This window comes from Acinonyx jubatus, chromosome D4, assembly GCF_027475565.1.
Source record: "Acinonyx jubatus isolate Ajub_Pintada_27869175 chromosome D4, VMU_Ajub_asm_v1.0, whole genome shotgun sequence".
Taxonomy (NCBI): Eukaryota; Metazoa; Chordata; class Mammalia; order Carnivora; family Felidae; genus Acinonyx; species Acinonyx jubatus.
The window spans coordinates 87,049,495-87,069,003 of record NC_069391.1 but is presented as its reverse complement, the minus strand read 5'-3'; the positions used below and the strand labels follow the sequence as shown (position 1 = coordinate 87,069,003).

At 38.1% G+C, this 19,509-nt stretch overlaps 1 protein-coding gene across 4 annotated transcripts in view; it reads right to left on the bottom strand.

The window, feature by feature from the left end:
• The window catches only part of RIC1 (RIC1 homolog, RAB6A GEF complex partner 1), a 142,424-nt gene that overhangs the window by 22,423 nt on the left and 100,492 nt on the right, over positions 1-19,509 (bottom strand). For all 4 annotated transcript variants that reach the window (XR_003414596.2, XM_027041162.2, XM_027041163.2 and 1 more), the window contains 8 exons: positions 17,791-17,879; positions 11,169-11,313; positions 10,461-10,509; positions 8,738-8,890; positions 6,874-7,077; positions 1,668-1,706; positions 1,225-1,335; positions 336-425 (listed from right to left, as the gene is read on the bottom strand). Coding sequence is in view for 3 of the 4 variants with exons in the window: in XM_027041162.2 (XP_026896963.1) it covers positions 336-425; positions 1,225-1,335; positions 1,668-1,706; positions 6,874-7,077; positions 8,738-8,890; positions 10,461-10,509; positions 11,169-11,313; positions 17,791-17,879 (880 nt within the window). In the remaining variant the exon portion in view is untranslated. The remainder of the gene's footprint in view (positions 1-335; positions 426-1,224; positions 1,336-1,667; positions 1,707-6,873; positions 7,078-8,737; positions 8,891-10,460; positions 10,510-11,168; positions 11,314-17,790; positions 17,880-19,509) is intronic.

The following is a 19,509-nucleotide window of genomic DNA, read 5'->3' as shown; positions in this document are numbered from 1 at the left end:
TTTGAGAGAGAGAAAGCGTGTGTGCGCGCGTGTGTGTCACTGGGAGAGGGGCAGAGAGAGAGGGAGACACAGAATCCGAAGCAGGCTCCAAGCTCTGAGCCGTCAGCACAGAGCCCGACACGGGGCTCGAACTCACGAACCGTGAGATCATGACCTGAGCTGAAGTTGGTCGCCTAACCGACTGAGCCACCCAGGCACCCCTAAAAATGCCAAATTCTTAAGAATAAAATGATTTGTTCATTTTCCAAAAATTATTTTAATATTAAACCAAATAGTGCTTATTAACATCTTCAAAATATAAAAATCTATTATTTCTGAAAGAAACAAAACCCTACCTCTTCTTGATGGTCACTTATGTTATAACATGCCAGGACAACAAAATCATTCCACCAGGCTAAGCCACCAGTCACAATCATATTTTGCTCCTTAAAAGATAATCAAAAACACTATTTACCTTTATGTATGCTGCCAGAAGTTACAACAAGTAACACACTTGTAAAATATTCCTATGCAGACAATGAAAGCTCAAATTATTTCTGCTCTATTCTCTATCCCCCCCAATTAAGTATTACTCTGGGGCCTTTAATAATAATGATTCATGTCCTATTCTGAATATACAAACATTTCTGTAAATAACTGGGTACCATGCAGCATCATTACTCCCCTGAATATGCAACAGACTTTGGTTAAATTCTGGCTTTATCATTTATCACCTGCTTGACTCCAAACCTTAGTTTTTCTTTTATAAAATGGTGAGTAATATCAGTGTCCTGAGTTACGAAGATCAGTGAGGTGACAAGGGTTCAGGAAGCCCTTTCAAGTGCACTGCAGGCACCTACTTAACAGTAACTTCCTCGTCTTTTCCTACTTGATTCGTGCAAAATCCAACTGCCCATCTTTCTATGCTACCCACATCTTTACATCACACACTGACAACCACGAAACGATCTTAAATTTTGTGGATATTTATTCTGATCATAGCTGGTGATCCCAAGATGTAATGGAAGAGTAAATCCTCAAGTTAGAAACCATCTCCATACAAATCCTTTACCAAATATCAAGCACTTTATTAGAACTCTTACATGTAATCCAACATCAACATTTTTTTATTAACTAAATTTTTTATCTGATTTGATTATTGATTTGAGTTTTTATTAACAGTGGCTTACTTTACAAGTTCTCTTAGAGTCTGAGACATCAGTTTTTAATTTCAAAAAGACTAACCTGGGTAATGTTTCCAAAAAGTTTCCATTTTTTGGTGAGTAAAGAGTAATGTGCAAAACCAAACTTGCCAACCACAGCAATATTCTGTCCAAGCTTATCAATAGCTGAAAACTAATTAAAAAAAAAAAAATTAAGAACTCTTCTTTGCAATACTTTATTAAGTATAAAGAGCTTAGCATTATTGTGTCAGGCAAACAGACTACTAAAAAATGTTTGCTAAGTGAATTAAATGTAAAATGCTAAATATAAAAATCTGAATATTTACACGCAAGTTACATTTGACCAAATTATAGATGTTAATACGCTAACAATGTACAAAGGATCAAGTATTAAAATGTTACTTTTATCAATGCACCCACCGAAAAGGCTGAATTCCCAGAATGCCTCTTGCAGCAAACGCTATCCAATAAAAGTTAACACCAAGAAAATAACAAATAACTCACCCGTATAGGCCAATTGCTCTCTAGATAGGTGTTGGAAATCTACAGAAAATAATACATCAGTTTGGTAAGACTTCCAAAATGTATTTAAACTTAAAGCAATTAACGTCACAATATGAAATTCATTTTCCTGTACGATGTCTAGTGTTACCAAATAACAGGTATTACTAGCAGAGTACTTGGAATTTACCATTTGAATACCAGTCCATATTTCACATCTCCTGCCTTAACCATTTCATTATGAGTTTCTAGACATGAGGCTTTCCTACCCTACACTGCCTTTTCTCTACACCATTTTTATTCTAAATATTGAACACGCAATAAATACAGACTGACAAAAAAAGACTTTTAGAGAACCAGTCATGAGGACAACCAACATCTGGGAGATGAACTGTCTTGAGGTGCTGACTGGCATCATCCCCAAATAACCCTATCTGATAAAATGAGAGCCTCAGCAAGAGATTGTTTTGCTTTTTAATGGAGCTATTTTTTTTATTTTTATATTTTCTGATTAAAACAGCAAAATACTGCTTATAAAACTTAAACAATATAAAAATATACAAAGTACAAAACGAAATTCTGTTCCATCATTGCTCCAGGGATAACCACTGGTCAGTTTTTATCTCAAAACAAACATCCATACACCCATAGAAGTACATACAGGCTACTGTTTTTTACTAGGGTGTGTAACCTATTCACCTGTAAGAACTCTTGATTACAGATACTAACTCTTAATCTGCAATTCTGGTACTAAATATACCTTTCCAGGTTGTCAGTCTTACATCTCTGTGCATGGTGTCTTTGTATTACTCTAGTAAGAATTTTAAACTTAAAAGATTCTTGAGGTATCAATGTAAACTAAGTAAATTCCACCTTTAGTGAGACTGAACTCTCTTCTAGCCAACTGATTAAGCAGTTTTCATGAGCATGTGGTGAGTGTGGGGTGAAACTTAACAGAAAGAAAGAACAAGGGAAGATTCTTCTGTTCCTAGAAGAACCTCAATTTATTCAAATTCATTTTCATTGTACTCAAAGAAAAAGCATTATATATTTTTAAAAAGAAAGCCAAATTTAAAAGCCAGTACAATACAATCAAATCTAATAAGATTTTTTTACATAATGTGAAAACAAAACAAAAATCAAGTAAAAACAGTATGCTGAAAATATCGGTCTTAAAATTTATTTATAAAACTATTGGTTAGACTTATTTATTATCTAGTAAGTCAATCTAAAATCCAAATAAATTAATAGCTTTTGGTACGTTAGGAAGTTCTCAACCCCAGGGTTGGTCTGTAGAAGCCTACCTTGCAGAATCAAAGATAACACTGTCATGATATATGCTTGAAAAAGGCTTAACGTGTATCTTGACTGATAAACCGCATCATTCAGGCCAGTTAATAAAGCTCCCTATGATGGATGACATCAGTTCAGAAGCACGGTAACCTGAAGTCATGATCGGGTGGTGAGAGAAGAGTTCAAAGTAGTTTTGTGGGAGGTGGTAAGTGAACTGTTTGTGGATGAAAAAAATCAAGTCACGTGAAGAAGGTTGTGCCTAGAGGACAATGGAGCCAGCTACCCAGAACACTTGAAGAGAACCCCCACTTCCGCTGAACCTTATGTGTTTCCCACGTATTTATAAACGTGGGTGGGGAGAGGGTGAGGCAGAATCTCCCTGACGCAGTAGATTCCAACTCGAAGGGTTCCAACGTAGGAACCAAGGTTAAGTTTTATCGAATGATCCACACTCTGATGAGTATCTCTACAAGAAAAAAATGTATTCTTTTCACCTCTAAAAATGTTTGAGGTGCGACAAACCACAAATGGTTTATTTTCAAAGCTCAAAGTGTAAGTTGAAAACGAAGCTTTATTTCTGACGCAGTTGTGTGTCTGAAGATGCTATGAAAGGAGAACAAAAACTTTCATTTTCCCCAGTAGGTTCCATTTACTGATCTATGTGTCCCCCGAACTTTGAGCTCTGCCCCCAATACTCAGAACAGGAAATGGCAGAAGTAAGGGAAAAGGAAGCCAATGAGTCATGAAGAATTCAGGCCAGGACAGCAGACTCAGGACACAAAGGTCACTCCACGTCACTGGGAAGACTGAGTGCTGAGGGACAGAATCTCTATTCTTAATACCTTAGGATTTTCCTCAGTCTCCCCAAAAACCTAAATCTACCTTTTTTCCCCCTTAAAGTCATTTTGCTAACACCTACTATCTCCTGCTTACACTGCTTCTGTCTGTAGCCGCAGGGGGACTGAGAGCGCCACCCTCTTGGCAGGTGTGCTCGTGCCTAACACCACACCCGGTACATCTGATCCACATTCTAGAAAGCAGAGTAAATCATCTATAAATGAAACAGCCTTTAAAATCCTCTCTGCCAAAGCATAAGAGACTCTTAAAAACTGAGAACAAACTGAGGGTTGATGGGGGGTGGGGGGGGTGGGTGATGGGTATTGAGGAGGGCACCTTTTGGGATGAGCACTGGGTGTTGTATGGAAACCAATCTGACAATAAACTTCATATATTGGAAAAAATAAAATTAAAATAAAATAAATAAAATAAATAAAATAAAATAAAATAAAATAAAATAAAATAAAATAAAATAAAATAAAATAAAATCCTCTCTGTTGATATCCCTAGCATATTTTGTGAAGCCTATTTTTTTTCCTAAGAGTTATTAGCCAGGTTAACTATGAAACCACCATTTCAGAACAGTGGATGATAACGATTCATGAGCCTTTCAGAAAAAAATGTCTGTATCACACAACGTACTGGGTGTAAAAATAAATGGCAGTCCAAGAAGGAACGTACCCTAAAAGCACAAGGATGCTGTTGTCGTTTTAATTTCACACGATTTGTGCTCCATTTGTCAACCAACAACTTTCAAAGTTTTTAAAATCCGTAGATAGGAAAACTATATTTAAAAAAAAAAACAACACACACACAAACAAGAAAAGCACCATCTCTACCACCAGCCACTAACCAAACTGCTGACAGTGTGCACGTGTGTTAAGTGAAAGGAAAAACATATTTAACACTGCATCTTCTGATCAGGAGACCAACAAGTACAAGGTAGAAGGCCTAAATAAACAAGTCCAGCGGTCTAGATGAGGAACAGACAGAGAGACAGAATTACTTGGAGCTCATTTGATGACCTCTAAGCCGTCTAAGAATACAAAGTATAAATCACATAAACAACGTCACTTTGATAGAGGCTGTGGGCACTTATTCCAGAGAAGAGTGTATGTTGGAGAGGGAATTAAACAGGTACCCATGTTTCTTCAGGGAATCATTATCATGGCTAAAAGCCCGGGAGGTAAAGCATTACGTTATATGAACACCACAAACTGCCACACCAAAATTCCCCCATATGCTGCACTGACTCATTTGGCTAGAGGGCCAGCCAACAAAGTTCAGGGCAAATCATAACGAAACACTGCCAAACAGGCACACTCCAGATCTTGGTTCAAGGTCAACAGTATATGATTCAACATTTAATACCTAGAGGTGTTAAAATAAGTTAGATTGTTACTTTAATGTTATATAATGTAAGTTTAAGTCTGATACTACTCTGCTGTGTGACCTTGGGCAAGTCACCTAACTTCTTTGAGCCTCAGTTTCTTCATGTATAAAATCCAGTTGGACTACACAATCTCTAAGGTCCTTCCAGCTCTAAAAATTCTATGAGTCTATTACAACTTAACTGTTTTTGTGACTAGAACTCTGACATTATTTTTATTAGTTTTAAGTAAAAAAAAAACCAAGAACTGGGTAAAGCTAAAGTCCATCTTTCTGAATATTTTAGATAGCTAACAAAATGACAAAAGAATCTTCCTAGTACCTACTTTGTCTAAAGTGGTAAAATCAGTGTATGTGCTACTAATATGGGATAATTCATAGATAGCTAAGAATCACAGAATCACTGAATTTTTGAGCTGGAAGGAAATTCAATTTTTGTTATTTATTGCCTGACGGATTTTTGAGTTCCAGACCTACCTTCTTTGATCCTCTGCTCTACTTGGCTCTCTGGCAACACAGACCTGGCTAGGCAGAACTGGCATTGATGCTAGGTCAGTGTAGAATGAATAGTTCAAAGTATGGGGAAATGAAAATAGCAGAGAAATGGCTATAGGAGAGAAGGGAGCAGTGGAAAATTTTAGTCAAGGAAGTAGCTGATGCAGTTTTATTTTATAATTGTTACTAATTATAAAATGGTACACACACTGTTTGATTTTATGAATTTATTAATGTAAGTTAAACACATTCTCTTTTAGTGTGTACCACAGGCTAGTGCAGGAGACATTCCTTCAACGCCTCATACCATGACCACTCTTCTGTCTCTCATTATCTCCACTCAAAGTCAACTGAAAATACCACGGGAACTGAACAAGCTACGAGAGTAAAAGTACAGAATGGAGAAGGAGCGCAAAGAACTGTGGAAATAGCACCTGACTAAAGGAAGCTAATCCAAGAGTAACTGTTGATGTACTGAAGACACTTTGGTATCAGAAGGGGAAAGAAAACATTCGGGACTTACAAAATTGTGTAGCAAGTTTCTTTCAAGAGACTCCAACTTATTGATTTACTCAAATTAATTTTATTTGCTGTCAAAATTCAGAATTAATTTCCATGTTAAACCCCAGTTTACCAGAATTATTCAAAGAAACTGCTAATTTAAAAGTTATACCAGAATGAGTAATTTGGAACAAGATTTATGTAATAATACTATTATTGATAATAAGGTTCTAGAGTGTGAATGGAAGTCTGCAGTTTGGGTTCAAAGTCAGGCAGTTAACCCAGACATGTACTCATCAGGACTACAGGTCAGCTGCACAGGGTCCTAATGGACACTGTCCCTTTCCATGAAATCACTACACTTTTGCCTATGCAAATCTGCAGAGCTAAATTTACACCAAAAAAGAAAATAAAAAGGCTGACAGTTGTATAAAGTTTTGCTCCTTCAGAGGGCAAAGCACACATTTGCAGTCTGGGGAACTGTTAGCTGCTCGTGGGCTCAACACAGTGGGGACCACGCTACATCAGTGGCAAGAAAAGAAGACGACAAGACAGAAAAGCAGAAGAGAGATGTGACAGTCAAAAAGGTAAAAAAGCTTCTCAATTTTCCAAAGGAACAGAAGAAATTTAACTCTGCTCCAGGTGCTACCTTAGCAAGGACTATGTCAACAGTCAACAGTAACTGAAGACTTACCTGCACCACATGCCAATGCCGATGTCCAAGCAAAGTGCTTAAACCCTGAGACTCTACACCGCTATCTGCAAAGGGGCTCTTGGCCCCAGCAGCCTTATGCTCAGGGTGCGCCGAGGAACCCCTGGCGTGCTGGGTTTGTGAGGCCTCTCCACAGTTCAAGTACAATCGATCCTCCCCCTGAAGCAGCACTTGCTCCTGGTTACTCTGGATGAGGGAGAAGGGAAGAAGAGGGTAAAGGAGGAAAGCCAATAAAAACACCTCTGTATCAGGTAAAGGAAAACACGTTAATACATTGATTTAGTCTTATCCTAGGAAATGTGCCATGTTTCTCAATGCAGATTTTACTCACTGAGGACACAACTACGTAATGATCTCATGCACTGTTATATTCAAAGGGAACAGGTAACAGTTTCATGATTACTTCCCAGTGTAAACAAAATCTGTGCTACAGTCTGTTTTATTATGCAGACCCCAGAATATGACCTGGTTTACAACTGCTACACGGTAGTGTCCTTTATTACCGCTCCAAAATGGCAATGCTAGGAGGGATTTTCCAAATGAAAAGTGAACATAACTACTCATTATATACAAACAAGTTTCACATAAAATATCTCATGAATGGTGGCAAGAAAATGTATCTGGTCAAACAGTTTGTGGGTATATGTTCACCATGTGCCCATATGGCAAGAAGAAGGTGATTACGAATGGGGATAACTGGATGCTGAACGGTTGTAGCCCAAGGGAAGAGTAGCCCAAGTCTGTGGTCCTGGTTCAGAACAATTAATTCAATAATCACTTGGGTAAATGCTTGGTTAGTGCCAAGGACTGTGCCGGGTTCTGACAATATTTAGACAAATAAGGTAATTTCTACTCTTGGTGATTATGCCCTGGTTTTCCATCAGAAGGCCAGTACTCTCAAATGTGGGCCTATTATTCACTGACTACTCCATCAGACAGAACAGCACCTCAGCCTCTCAGCTTTCCATGGCAGTCCAGATGTGGTCTTCACAGAAAACTCATAAAATTTGCCTTTAAATTATAAATTGGGATGGGGGAGGGGAGGAAGAATTACTCTGTTCCTGTTTTTCTGGGGATCTTTGTTCTGCAACTACAGTAATGAAATCTCAGATCCAGACTACTGTCATATTCTTTTTCAATGTACTATAATTGCAAATTTCGTTTAGAAACTGGTTGTACCGAATGTTTAAAAATCCATTAGTGGCAGATATCAACGTATGCACTTCTAACATGTAACATATACTATTATTATACATTAACAACATAGAATATGTTATTTCAGATTAATAAAACATGAGGAGTTCATATTATAATTTGGGGCAGTGTTTCCCAAAGCAGGCTTCTAGGCATATTTTCTTCAAAGTGTTCTTGAAAATTCATAGTTAAATTGGCTTGGGAAACATTCTTTTTGGTATACCGACTCTGGGATTTTCATGATGCACATTTCACATTGAGAGCCTACAATAAGAAATCTCTGTAGTTTTAAGTCTTTATTTCACTCACATGATGACAGACTTTCCCTTATCCTAACTGCTATTGCTATTTCTTAAAAACTGTGCCTTACGGAGCACACTTTGGGAATTTCTAGTCAAATAAAGACTAAATTACGTTACTCAAGTAAATCTGCATACATTGCTTTCCCTCAAATTGCTTATGATCCTATTTTTAAAAAATCAAAAAACAAAAGCTGCTCAGAAGAAAAATTTTTGTGTAAGTTATTAAAAAGAAACATAAGAATCACAAAAACAATACACTGAAGAAGATAATACACCAATTTTAGAAGAAGAATCTTGACAGTCTACTTTGAAAGCCACTAAAATAAACGGTTTTAACTGAAAAAACTTACCATACAAGGGTTTACAGTGAGTACACTCTTGATGAACTGAAATAGCAGAATGCCAGGCTGTTTAACTATACTCTTGGAGTCAGACTCAATTTCAGTACTTTGAGCACCAAATCCGCTGATTACCCAGAGGTGATAGCCTTCTGCACCCCAGCTCTTGGAGAGAAGAAGGGGGAAGAAAAATCAAGACAATAAAAAGTTTCTTATCCTTTCTTAACTTCAAATGTTCAAATCCTGAAATAACCAATAACAGCATTACTAATGACTTCCAAAGGTTGGAAAAACTATGAGAAACAACACAGACAGGAATCCTACCCACACCTGCTACATCTTGGCTCTCTCCAGTGGAAACCACCACTGCTGCTCTCTACCTGGAAGACTGAAAACACTGGACACCAATCTTAGCTCCAAATCCTGAGAAATGCCTACTGCTCTTTATAACTTCTCAAATAACTTAACTGCTTCTCAAATACAAAGAAATTCCTGGCAGAGCAAGATCCATGTGACCCAGCTGAAACTTGACAAAGAAGCACCCAAAACAGATGCATCTTGTACAGAGCAAGCAACACTGGATAGGAAGCTTCCCATTACAGCCTAGTGGCCATTCTGCTGTATGACCTTGGCCAAGATACTTGGTTTTCTCAGGGTATAAGTTTCTTCCTCTATAAAAGGAGAAGGTTCAAATAAACTCCCCAGGACCAGTCAATTTTAATATTCTGTAACTATATCCCAAGATAGTTTTTTAGTTTTTTGTTTTGGAGATTATTGAATCGCAATCTACAAGGTCAAGAAAATAGTAGGGGGACAATACATTGTTGCTTAATTTCAAAAGCTTAATAGAAGTTTTCCTCTTCCACAGTAAGAGCTGAACAGCTAACTAAAATGCTTAGATTCCTAGTGTGTGATTAAAATATCAATTTAGTGAGGCTAAACACTGGCTGGTGCATGCCATTCAGAAGCACTGATGGGCAGTCACCGACATCATTTGTTCAAAAACTATTTTAAAATACGGAGTGGAGAGAGACAGTAAATGGGGTCCTTGATGGTAAAAGACCGGGAACCACTACTCAAGGCAACCATGGTGGTTTTAACTTTTCAAGAAGCCCGAAATCAAAAATGCCTTCCTCTGTGGAGCGAGAGAGAAAGGCAGTGAATATGCCTCATAGCCACTAATTTCACAAAGATGGTACCCAGAAGGGCTACATCACAAAATGTGCTTACGTAAAGATAAGAGTTACACCCCACTGCTTTCTACGGAAACTCTTGAAAATATGTAGTAAATAAAAATATGGTTACAACAGGGACTTTAATGCTCTTGACAGACATCTGTGGAAAGTTTTAAAAATATGTTCAAAAAATGTCCAAATCCTACAGGAAAACCACCCAATGAGCATTTCACTTCATGTTAGAAGAAAAGAGGCCATGAGAAGTGGGTGCTAGTGAGTCACATAGGAATTGAGGCTTTGGAAAGGCAAAAGCCTGATTTGAATATCACTACATTCACAAAGATGACAGGGGCTTGCTAGACATATGTAAGCAAAACCAAGTATTTAAAATCGGGCAGCCTGATTTTAAAAAATACTTTTACAAAGTAAGAACTGTCCAAGAAGAGCCTGCTGAGATTAGAACAGCTTTGTAATTTTATAAGGCCAAGAGGAGGGAAAAAAAGGAATTAGAAAAATCCAAGTTTTTCACACTACAGTAATATTTTATAGACAGTACTCACCATAGAGTTGATCTTAAGGGGATCTTTTTTGGTACCATCAGACCTATAACTGAAACAGAACAGAAACTCAAAAAGAATCTTCTATTACATATAATATTTGGCTTTAGTTTTTTTAAAACTAAAATGTATTTTGTATTTTGTTCCTTTAAAATAGAAATACATAATAATGCGCGAAATATTAGAGTGCTGGTTAATACACCAAGGTATATCACCGGGACACAATCTTTCAGGTCCTGAATAGCTTCATGACAGGGTCAGGCAATTTGTGAAGGTGTATTCATTTTGTCAGGACTAGGGTTCAAAAAGTATCATATGGTGCGGGCAGAGATAACCCACTGGGTTAACCTACATCAACCCAAAAGGATAGTGATTTTCCATTTCCTACTAGTTACTTATGTCCATGGCTTGCTGCTCTTAGAGGATCATTAGATACCTGAAGGCAAAACTAGAACGGATTTATCCTGGAACCCAACATGCTATCACATACACAACAGGGGTTCAACAAACAAATGCATTTTTACTGAATGAACGAGTTTTAAAAGAATGGATGTTTAGACAATCAGTACGTTCTGACAAATTAATTCTGAACCTTACATACTGTTTTGGGGTTAAGAGTCAAATATGGAAGAAAGGTAGCTGCGTGACACAACATTTCTGTGTGTGTGTATCTTCTGGAGTCGCTTTATCTAAAACTTGTCTTTGACTCACGCAAAGTCTCCTCCAAGTGTACAAATCAGCTGGGCTCCAAACACACTCCATAAAGACAGGCCTCCATTTTCCCAGGTCACTATTACAACACTATTGTCAGGAGACCATCTGACCAATTTAACAGCTCCTGTTTTGTTCCAAATATCTGTTAAGAAATTGTGAAAAGTTAAAAATGAAAGATTCCTTCAGAAACACTCAGTAATTTTTCCAAGTTGAAATGAACAGAAAGACATGTCTGTTTCAAATAATGAGACAAATCCTACTCATTTAAGATCACTTAAAATAAGTAAGGCCAGTAGCCTTGACCTGATCCAAGCAGAACAAACTTAAGCGCCACATACTTTAAAAGAGGGGAGAGCCGTCTGGGGCCACTATTAGCTTGAATAACTACAACTGTGTAGTTTTACAAGTCTTTGGCTTTGGGCAATTCAGTTCCTGTAAAACGGAGGCAGTTATTTCCCTTGAACAATTCAAAACTGAAGGTCAAAGTACCCTGCAAAGTATAAGGTGTTTTAAGATGTAAAATAACGCTGTACCACTATCTTCATGATCCACTAGCAGTATCAGAGGGATCCAAGTTAAAATAAATTGAGGTTTAATCTTATATTAGGATTAGGTAGGTAAATTCCGGCTTGAGTACTCCAGGTGTTGATATCTTCTTTTAACTAATAATTGTTCTTTCAATCCAATATATAATTTCACTGCGCAGTAAAGTCCAAGTTTCCTTACTGTAGTTAAATGAAACATGCTAGTATTTCCCATCAGCAATCCAAAACCAGCTATAGTATCATTTTAAAATTAAAATTCTTTTCATTTGCAGCATTAACGCATTTTTGCTATAAAACAGGGTAGATCTGCTACCGGGGCGGGGGGGGGGGGGGGGGGCGGGGCATACAGATTTTAGCCTATAGAGAAGAGGCTTGGTTAACATAGAGGATGCCATTCTGCCTGTATTTGAATCCTCACATTAGCAATCCCCACCATAATGAATAACCATGTTGCTTGTGCAGATGAAAAATAAATGGGAATATACAGGAGAAACATCTTATTAGTATACTTTACAACAGGGGAGAAGTTTAAAACCAAACCAAGAAGAATCAAACTGAAGTTTACTAAATGAAAGCAATTCCATGTGCAAGAGAAAAAATATGAGTATTTACAATCATAAAAGGATGTTAATGTTGACTGAAAAGGACAGGTTATGAACAGTATTCCTATTACCCCACATAAAATATATACACATATGCATATAATAGGCATACCTATTTTCCAAGCATTATACACATATTAATCATACAAATACTAAAATCTAGCTGCAGAGACCTAGAACAATACATTAATGGTGGCTGCCTAATCTTCAGGTGGCAGGATTACAGGAAATTTATCTAGCTGGTAACCTACAATGAACATAGATCATGATCATCTGCATATTGAGAGAAATATTAAGAAAGTAATCCAGAGACATTCTGTTACAGAGTTAAACTTCCAAAAAAGAGTCAGCCGCAGAAGCCAAAAGAAAAGAGAAACCCTAACAAGAGACTGGTTAGTACCTGGGGTAAGAGGAAAGGGTCAGAAGCAGGGCGGGGAGAAAGGTTGAAAATACAGAGAAGGATGGAATGAGACCAGCAATGATGAGAGGGTTGGGGTTCCCATCCTATAGAAAGACAAAGAAGGGGTCAGAGGCCAGCATCAGTCTGAGAGTCAGAACTGACCCCTGAAGCTATAGCTTGTGAACGTCAGCCACTGGAGCCGGAAGGAAACAAGGAAGCTGGTCTCTGCTCAAGATGCAGGAGGGTCCAGTCTCCCAAAGTCTTACTTAAGCAGGTTGATAGCCTAAGGTTATTTAATTCAAGGCTGTAGGTAACCAATGGGAGAGACTGCATTAAAAGCACCTGAGAAAACAAAAATCGAAGAACTCAATACAGTGTTGTCCTACGGAAGCAGGCAGGAGCACTTCCTGCAGTGATGGAAATGTTTGTATTTTCTTGGTCTAGCATGTAGCCTCTTGCTACAGGTGGCTACTGAACGTTTAAATGTGACAATGCAACTGAAGAAATAGATTTTTTTAAATTTTTACATTAATTTTTTTCAAGATTTTTAAAAATATTTATTTTTGAGAAAGAGAGAGAGAGGATGTAAGAGGGGGAGGGGCAGAGAGAGAGAGAGAGAGAGAGAGAGACAAACAGAGGATCCGAAGCAGGCTCTGCACTGACAGCAGGGAGCCCGATGAGGGGCTGAAACTCACAAACTCCAAGATCATGACCTGAGCCCAAGTCAGACACTCAACTGACTGAGCCACCCAGGTGCCCCAAATTTTAATTTTTTAATAAAAACAGTCACACGTGGCTGGAAGCTACTGGGCAGGAAAACTTAAGTATGGATAAAAAGGCTACAGAGGTAAAAGGGCCAGAAGCCACAATCAAAATACACATCACCCTGCTCTTGCAGGTTGTAAATCTGTCTTTAGAGAAAAAATACATTCAAGCCTTTAAAGGCTATCTGATAAGAAAGATAACAAGTTACAGAGCAAATTTCTATTTCTGACAGTATAGCAAATTAGACACCTTAAATGACTCTCCACACTGAAACAACTACAAAATTAAACAAACACCTCAAAACAACTGAAAATACTGGGAGGTGAGCGTATCAAGTTATTTTGCCCTGAATTTTTCCGCCAAACCCAAAAGACCCTGACTTCCACTTCTGATGACTCAAAGCATATGGGGGGGAACAGGAGATAAAGCTTAGAGCCTGGCCAAGGCAGGGCATCTAAGAGAAGATATCTACATGATGGGAGGGGCCGCAGGGGCGACATTCCCAGTACAAGGAAGAAAGAGCAGCTACCATGTGGAAGGTAAAGAAACAGCAAGGGACACTTTCACGTTTGTCCATGAGCGGAAAATAAAGATTCTTCCTCTGAGAATCTGCAATCACAAGTCAGTCCTCTGATGTATAATTTGTGCAACTTGAATGGGTCCAGAAAAATTTCAAACAGAGAATATAATGCTAAGGGTTCCAGACTGATGTCCTCCCAGGTAATCGGCCATGAACACATACAAATCCTCTCTGCAAAAACTCAAGTTCAATTTAGGTCGCAAAGGATTCAAACAATTAGGTTTGAAGAAAATTAACCAGCTATCAAAAATCCTAAAATATATAAACAAACTAATAAGAGCCCAAAGAACTAAGGCAGTAGAAACAAACTCAGAAAGGTTTCAGATACTGAGATTAACAAAGAATACAAAAACCATTTTTTTTTTTACTATCTAAAGAAATAAGAGAACACTGAAACTAGGGGCAGAATGCATACAGATTAGAAAAGAGCTAAGTAAACCCTCTGGAAATAAAAAAGACAACATTTAAAGTAGACACATTAAGTAGACTATTAAGCATAAATGAAAAGAGAATTACTGTACTCAAAGATAGGCATGGAAAATTTTTCTAGAATACAATCCAGAGAAACAAAAAAAGAAATGAAAAATATTAAAAGGCAGGTTAAGAAACATGTTAAAAAAAAAAAGTGCAATGTAAGTCTGATTAAATTTCCAGAAATAGAGATTAAAGAGGCAATATTTACACAGATAGTGGTTTCCAGAACAGTTGAATCCTCAGATCCAGCACGCCTGAATCTCAAGCAAGATTTTTTAAAAAAATGAAAAAATTTAGAAAATTCTTCACCTTCCCAATCACAGTGAAACCACCTCAGAGACAAAGAGAAAATCTTAAAAGTATCTACAGGGAAAAAAGCCAATCTCCTAAAAAGGAACTACAACTGGACCAGAGACTTCTTAGTAGCAACAGTGAAACCAAATGGTACTCGAACTTTAATGTACATAGACACAGTAACTGTCAATCCAAAACTGCCTAACAAATTAAACCATACATTTTCAGGCAAAAGAAAAAATTGGGTTTATCATCGCGAAGTTTTTAAGGAAATTCCAAAGGATGTACTACAGACAGAAAATGGTCTCAAATTGAAGGTATGAGATCTTGTAAGAAATGATGGGCAAAAATATTGAATATACATGTGGGTAGCACTAAGTCAACATTAACAGTTACATATTTTAATGTTTCCTGAGATTTTGACATCAGATACCTTAGCTTCCTCCTTGAGGCTAATCAGATTTTTATTATTAGATTACATTTAGATGGGTACCTCAATTTTTTTTGACATTTTTTTTTTCTGATCCAAACATCAGAGAAGTTTGTACAGTTATATAACAATTACTCTTAACATGGGAGCATATCTAAATCTGGGAGAGGAACAGAACACAGTTTGGAAAAAGGCTCCCAATTACTAATGGGAGCACAGTATCAAATCACGAGACATGTAGTCATGAGATTCTACTGCCTGTTAAATACAATCCTGCAAAGGAGACTGGCTTCAAAACATATTGCTTTGTTCATCACATTTGTTAACTATGTGCCTCTCAATAAACTGAACTAGGGTGGTGCAAAGAGACAGATATATCCTACACTTCTACACTGAGCCTAGTAGAAACAAAGACCCATACACTAATAAGTTCAATAAAGCATTATCAATAACAAGATGTGATATGCAAACTATATCGGGGCACAAGAGGGAATCGTATTCTATCTAGTTCAGAAAGAAATTTCACTTGAGCTGTATCTTGAAAGACCAATATATTCCCTCCATAGAGAAATATGGGACATTTCAGGTACAGAGAACAATATGAGACAAAGGCTGACTGACTCTCAAGAATCTGTAGGTAGTTTGGTAAAGTGGAAGCCTGCAGTTCCGAGCCTATGGGCAGGGTACCCCAGTACTCCAGAGCACTGCTCTGAGTACTCAGAGAAAACTCACAGGGGGTTACATGAGATCATCTTCCAGAGAAAATACAATGCTAGACATAGGATCTGTTGTACATGATGTGAACTATTAGATCCAGGTAGTTCACAGCTGCAACATTAGATTGTGCCACATTTACTTTGATGATGTTACATCTTTGTGACGACGGCTTTTTAGGAGTTGCTGCAGAAAAAGTGTCACGTGAAAATCAATGTGGAACAGGAATTATGGGTGAACATACCCGATCTCATTCCAAGGTTTGAGAAACTGTATAGTGTCCAATAGGCACAGACATCCTATTAGTAAAAATCAATGATTTTTTAAGATTTATTTTTGAGAGAGAGAGCAAGGACGAGCGAGAGCAAGCATGCACACACAAGTGGGGGAGGCAGAGAGAGAGGGAGTGAGAGAGAATCCCAAGCAGGCTCCATGTTGTCAGTGCAGAGCCCGACGAGGGGCTCAATTTCATGAACCGTGAGATCAAGACCTAGGACAAAATCAAGAGTCGGATATTTAACTGAATGAACCACCCAGACACCCCAAAAACAGTGTTGAAGAGTAACAATAAAATACTATTTTTCTTTCTATTTATGAGTATTATTTTTTGCAAATGCTACTAGGGTTTAGACCTACGACTTTATAAACAGAACTTTTGGTATTTCTTTTAACATAGAGTTACTGTGGTAAAATTATGGAGACACCAAGGGCAGAGGAAACCAAGAAATAATGCCAGAAGTATTTGGCAGAAGACCTTACATGCCACATATGGGGTAGATACTGATGAGGAGTTAATCAAATATCTGTTTCCATACTCAAGCTCTCCATTGTCCACTTCTGCCTAAAGGCTTGGAAAATCCTAAGGTAGCTAATGTGACATAATTACAGCCGATTAAACAAAAACTTTTTTAATGTTTATTTATTTTTGAGAGAGAGAGAGAGAGAGACTGAGTGTAAGCCGGGGAGGGGCAGGCAGAGAGGGAGACATAGAATCTGAAGCAGGCTCCAGGCTCTGAGCTGTCAGCACAGAGCCTGATGTGGGGCTTAAACCCACAAACTGAGACCATAACCTGAGCAGAAGTGGGATGCTTAACCGACTGAGCTACCCGGGCACCCCTAATTATAGCCAATTAGATGTGAAGAGAAGATAGCTGGAGCAGGTAGGAGAGGAAAATGCTCCTAAGAAAGCTTTCGCTTTCCTGATCAAAAAACAAATATGCCGTTTCCTCCTTTCTCCTTGAATCAAATGCAGCAGTAATGTCAGGAGCTCAGAAGCTGCATGCGACCACGGAGGAAAGGCCAGATGAAGGCCAGAAGCAGCTAAACTTTGGATTTCTTCCTATTAGAGAAAATAAATCTTATTTAAGCCACAGTAAGTTGGGTTTTCTGTTAGGTTCAGTCCAAAGTATTTCCAATGACAAAGACTTTAGACTTAACCCTACAGGCTCCACAAGGGGTTCAGAAAGAGACTGTTTTATTTACTGCAGTGTATCTACCATTTAGAACACTGTCTGGCCTACAGTGGGTATTCAATCGGTATCTACTGAATGAATACATTGAATTGGAAGGCATAAAACAACAAAGGCAATGAAATCAGGTAAGAGACTAGAGCAAAGTCCAGAGAAGGATTACACAGGGTAAAGTACCCTTAGGAGCCTCCCTAGCTAAACGGAAGTCCCTGGGCCACACAGAAACTGTTATACGGTTGAACACTATCTGAACGATAGCATGCATTATTTAAATCTGCAATCGCTACACATACCATTACCTGTACGTTAAAAATTAAAAATAAGAAGGAAAATAAAAAGGACTCACCGGGATATTGTTTTGCTGTTAGCTCTAGTTTATGAGACAGCAGCATAGCTCCAGTGGTGTTATCTATTGTATAAACCTGTACAGAACCACTGTGAAAAATAAGCAAGCTTTTAATGAAAAAAGATAAATACAAATATAGAAAGCATTACTATGGAATGATTATGTTCTGCTGGTAAGAGTGTAAACTAGACTAAAACCATTTTGTAAATAATTTGCAGTCTCATAAATCTGAACAAATGTGTATTTGTAACCCGGTAAATTTTCCCTCTAAACATAGCCCAGAAATATCCTTGTCCATGTTATCAAGAGGCATGCTCAATGTTCATGACAGCATTGTGTATAAAGGCAAAGAAATGGAAACAGTCTGAATGTCCAGCAAGAGAAAAGAAGCATACACTGGAGTATTCTCATAGAAGAGTATAGCACACAGCACTGACGTGCGTTGAAATACATAGCTGACACATACGTGTTGGTATAATTCTGCTTCTATACAGTGAAAAACATTCAAAACACAGTACACACATCTGTGGTAAAAATGCAACAAAAAGTTAATGGACACACACACTCTACTGGTAGAGAAGGGGGAATTAAACAAGAGGAAGAAACGGGACCTACCGGTCCTCGAAATGTGCTATTCCTCATGCTGACAGCAATTTATACAGATTTTTATTTTATTATTTTTATATACTATATCATTTTTGTATCTACACACACGATGTATGTTCTTTTATGTACATGGTATACATAATGATTTCATTTATGAAATCTTTACAAGGATCAAATTTATGAAGGGCCAGAAACCAAAGCTAAAACTTTGTATATTATTTCTAAGCTACATTTCAAGACTGACCTATAATCATCATAAAACAATACCATTTTTGCTTATGCAACTATTTTCAGATCAAAAATTTAACACAAATGTTGGTTTTAAAATACTGTTAAATCTAAGGCTGCTTTTGCACAAATTAGGACGATACAGGTACGTGACTGCCAGAATGTTCTGGCACTTATGCGTGCTCTTTTGTGGTACAAGTCAGATGGTCTCCACAGCGGTTCTGATCCATATCCAGCCAGGTCAACTCTTCCCAAGGATTAGGACTGGGACGAAACAAAATACCTGCTGCAAAAGGTCGCTTGGAGTTACCCACAGCTCATTGATGCTGTGTCTTTTTGTTTTTTTTTTTTAATGTTTACTTTTGAGACAGAGCATGAGTGGGGAGGGGCAGAGAGAGAGAGGGAGACACAGAATCTGAAGCAGGCTCCAGGCTCTGAGCTGTCAGCACAGAGCCCGATGAGGGGCTCGAACTCACAAACCATGAGGTCATGACCTGAGCCAACGTCAGACCCCAAACCGACTGAGCCACCCAGTCACCCCTGATGCTGTGTTTTTAAATCTCTTTTTCTGTTTCATTGGATCATTTCTCTTGCTGTGTTTTTACGTTTATTATTATTTACTTCAGCAATGTCTGATGTGGATCTTTTTTCTATTTTCCATATTTAATACTCAAAAGAGACCCTCTCCAGCTCTCTGGAGTTCCCTCTTTGTGCCACTCTGTCACCTGTGCCTGTCTGTCCTGAGTCTTAGCTGCTCCAGTCTCTCCAGATTCTCACTTCCTCATAATTCAACTCAGGGAATCTGCCAGGATCTGTCTTGGCCTCAGGCTGCAGCCTGGAAATGAAAGCAATTAAAGCTGAGGCATTTATAGAGTTTTCTTACTT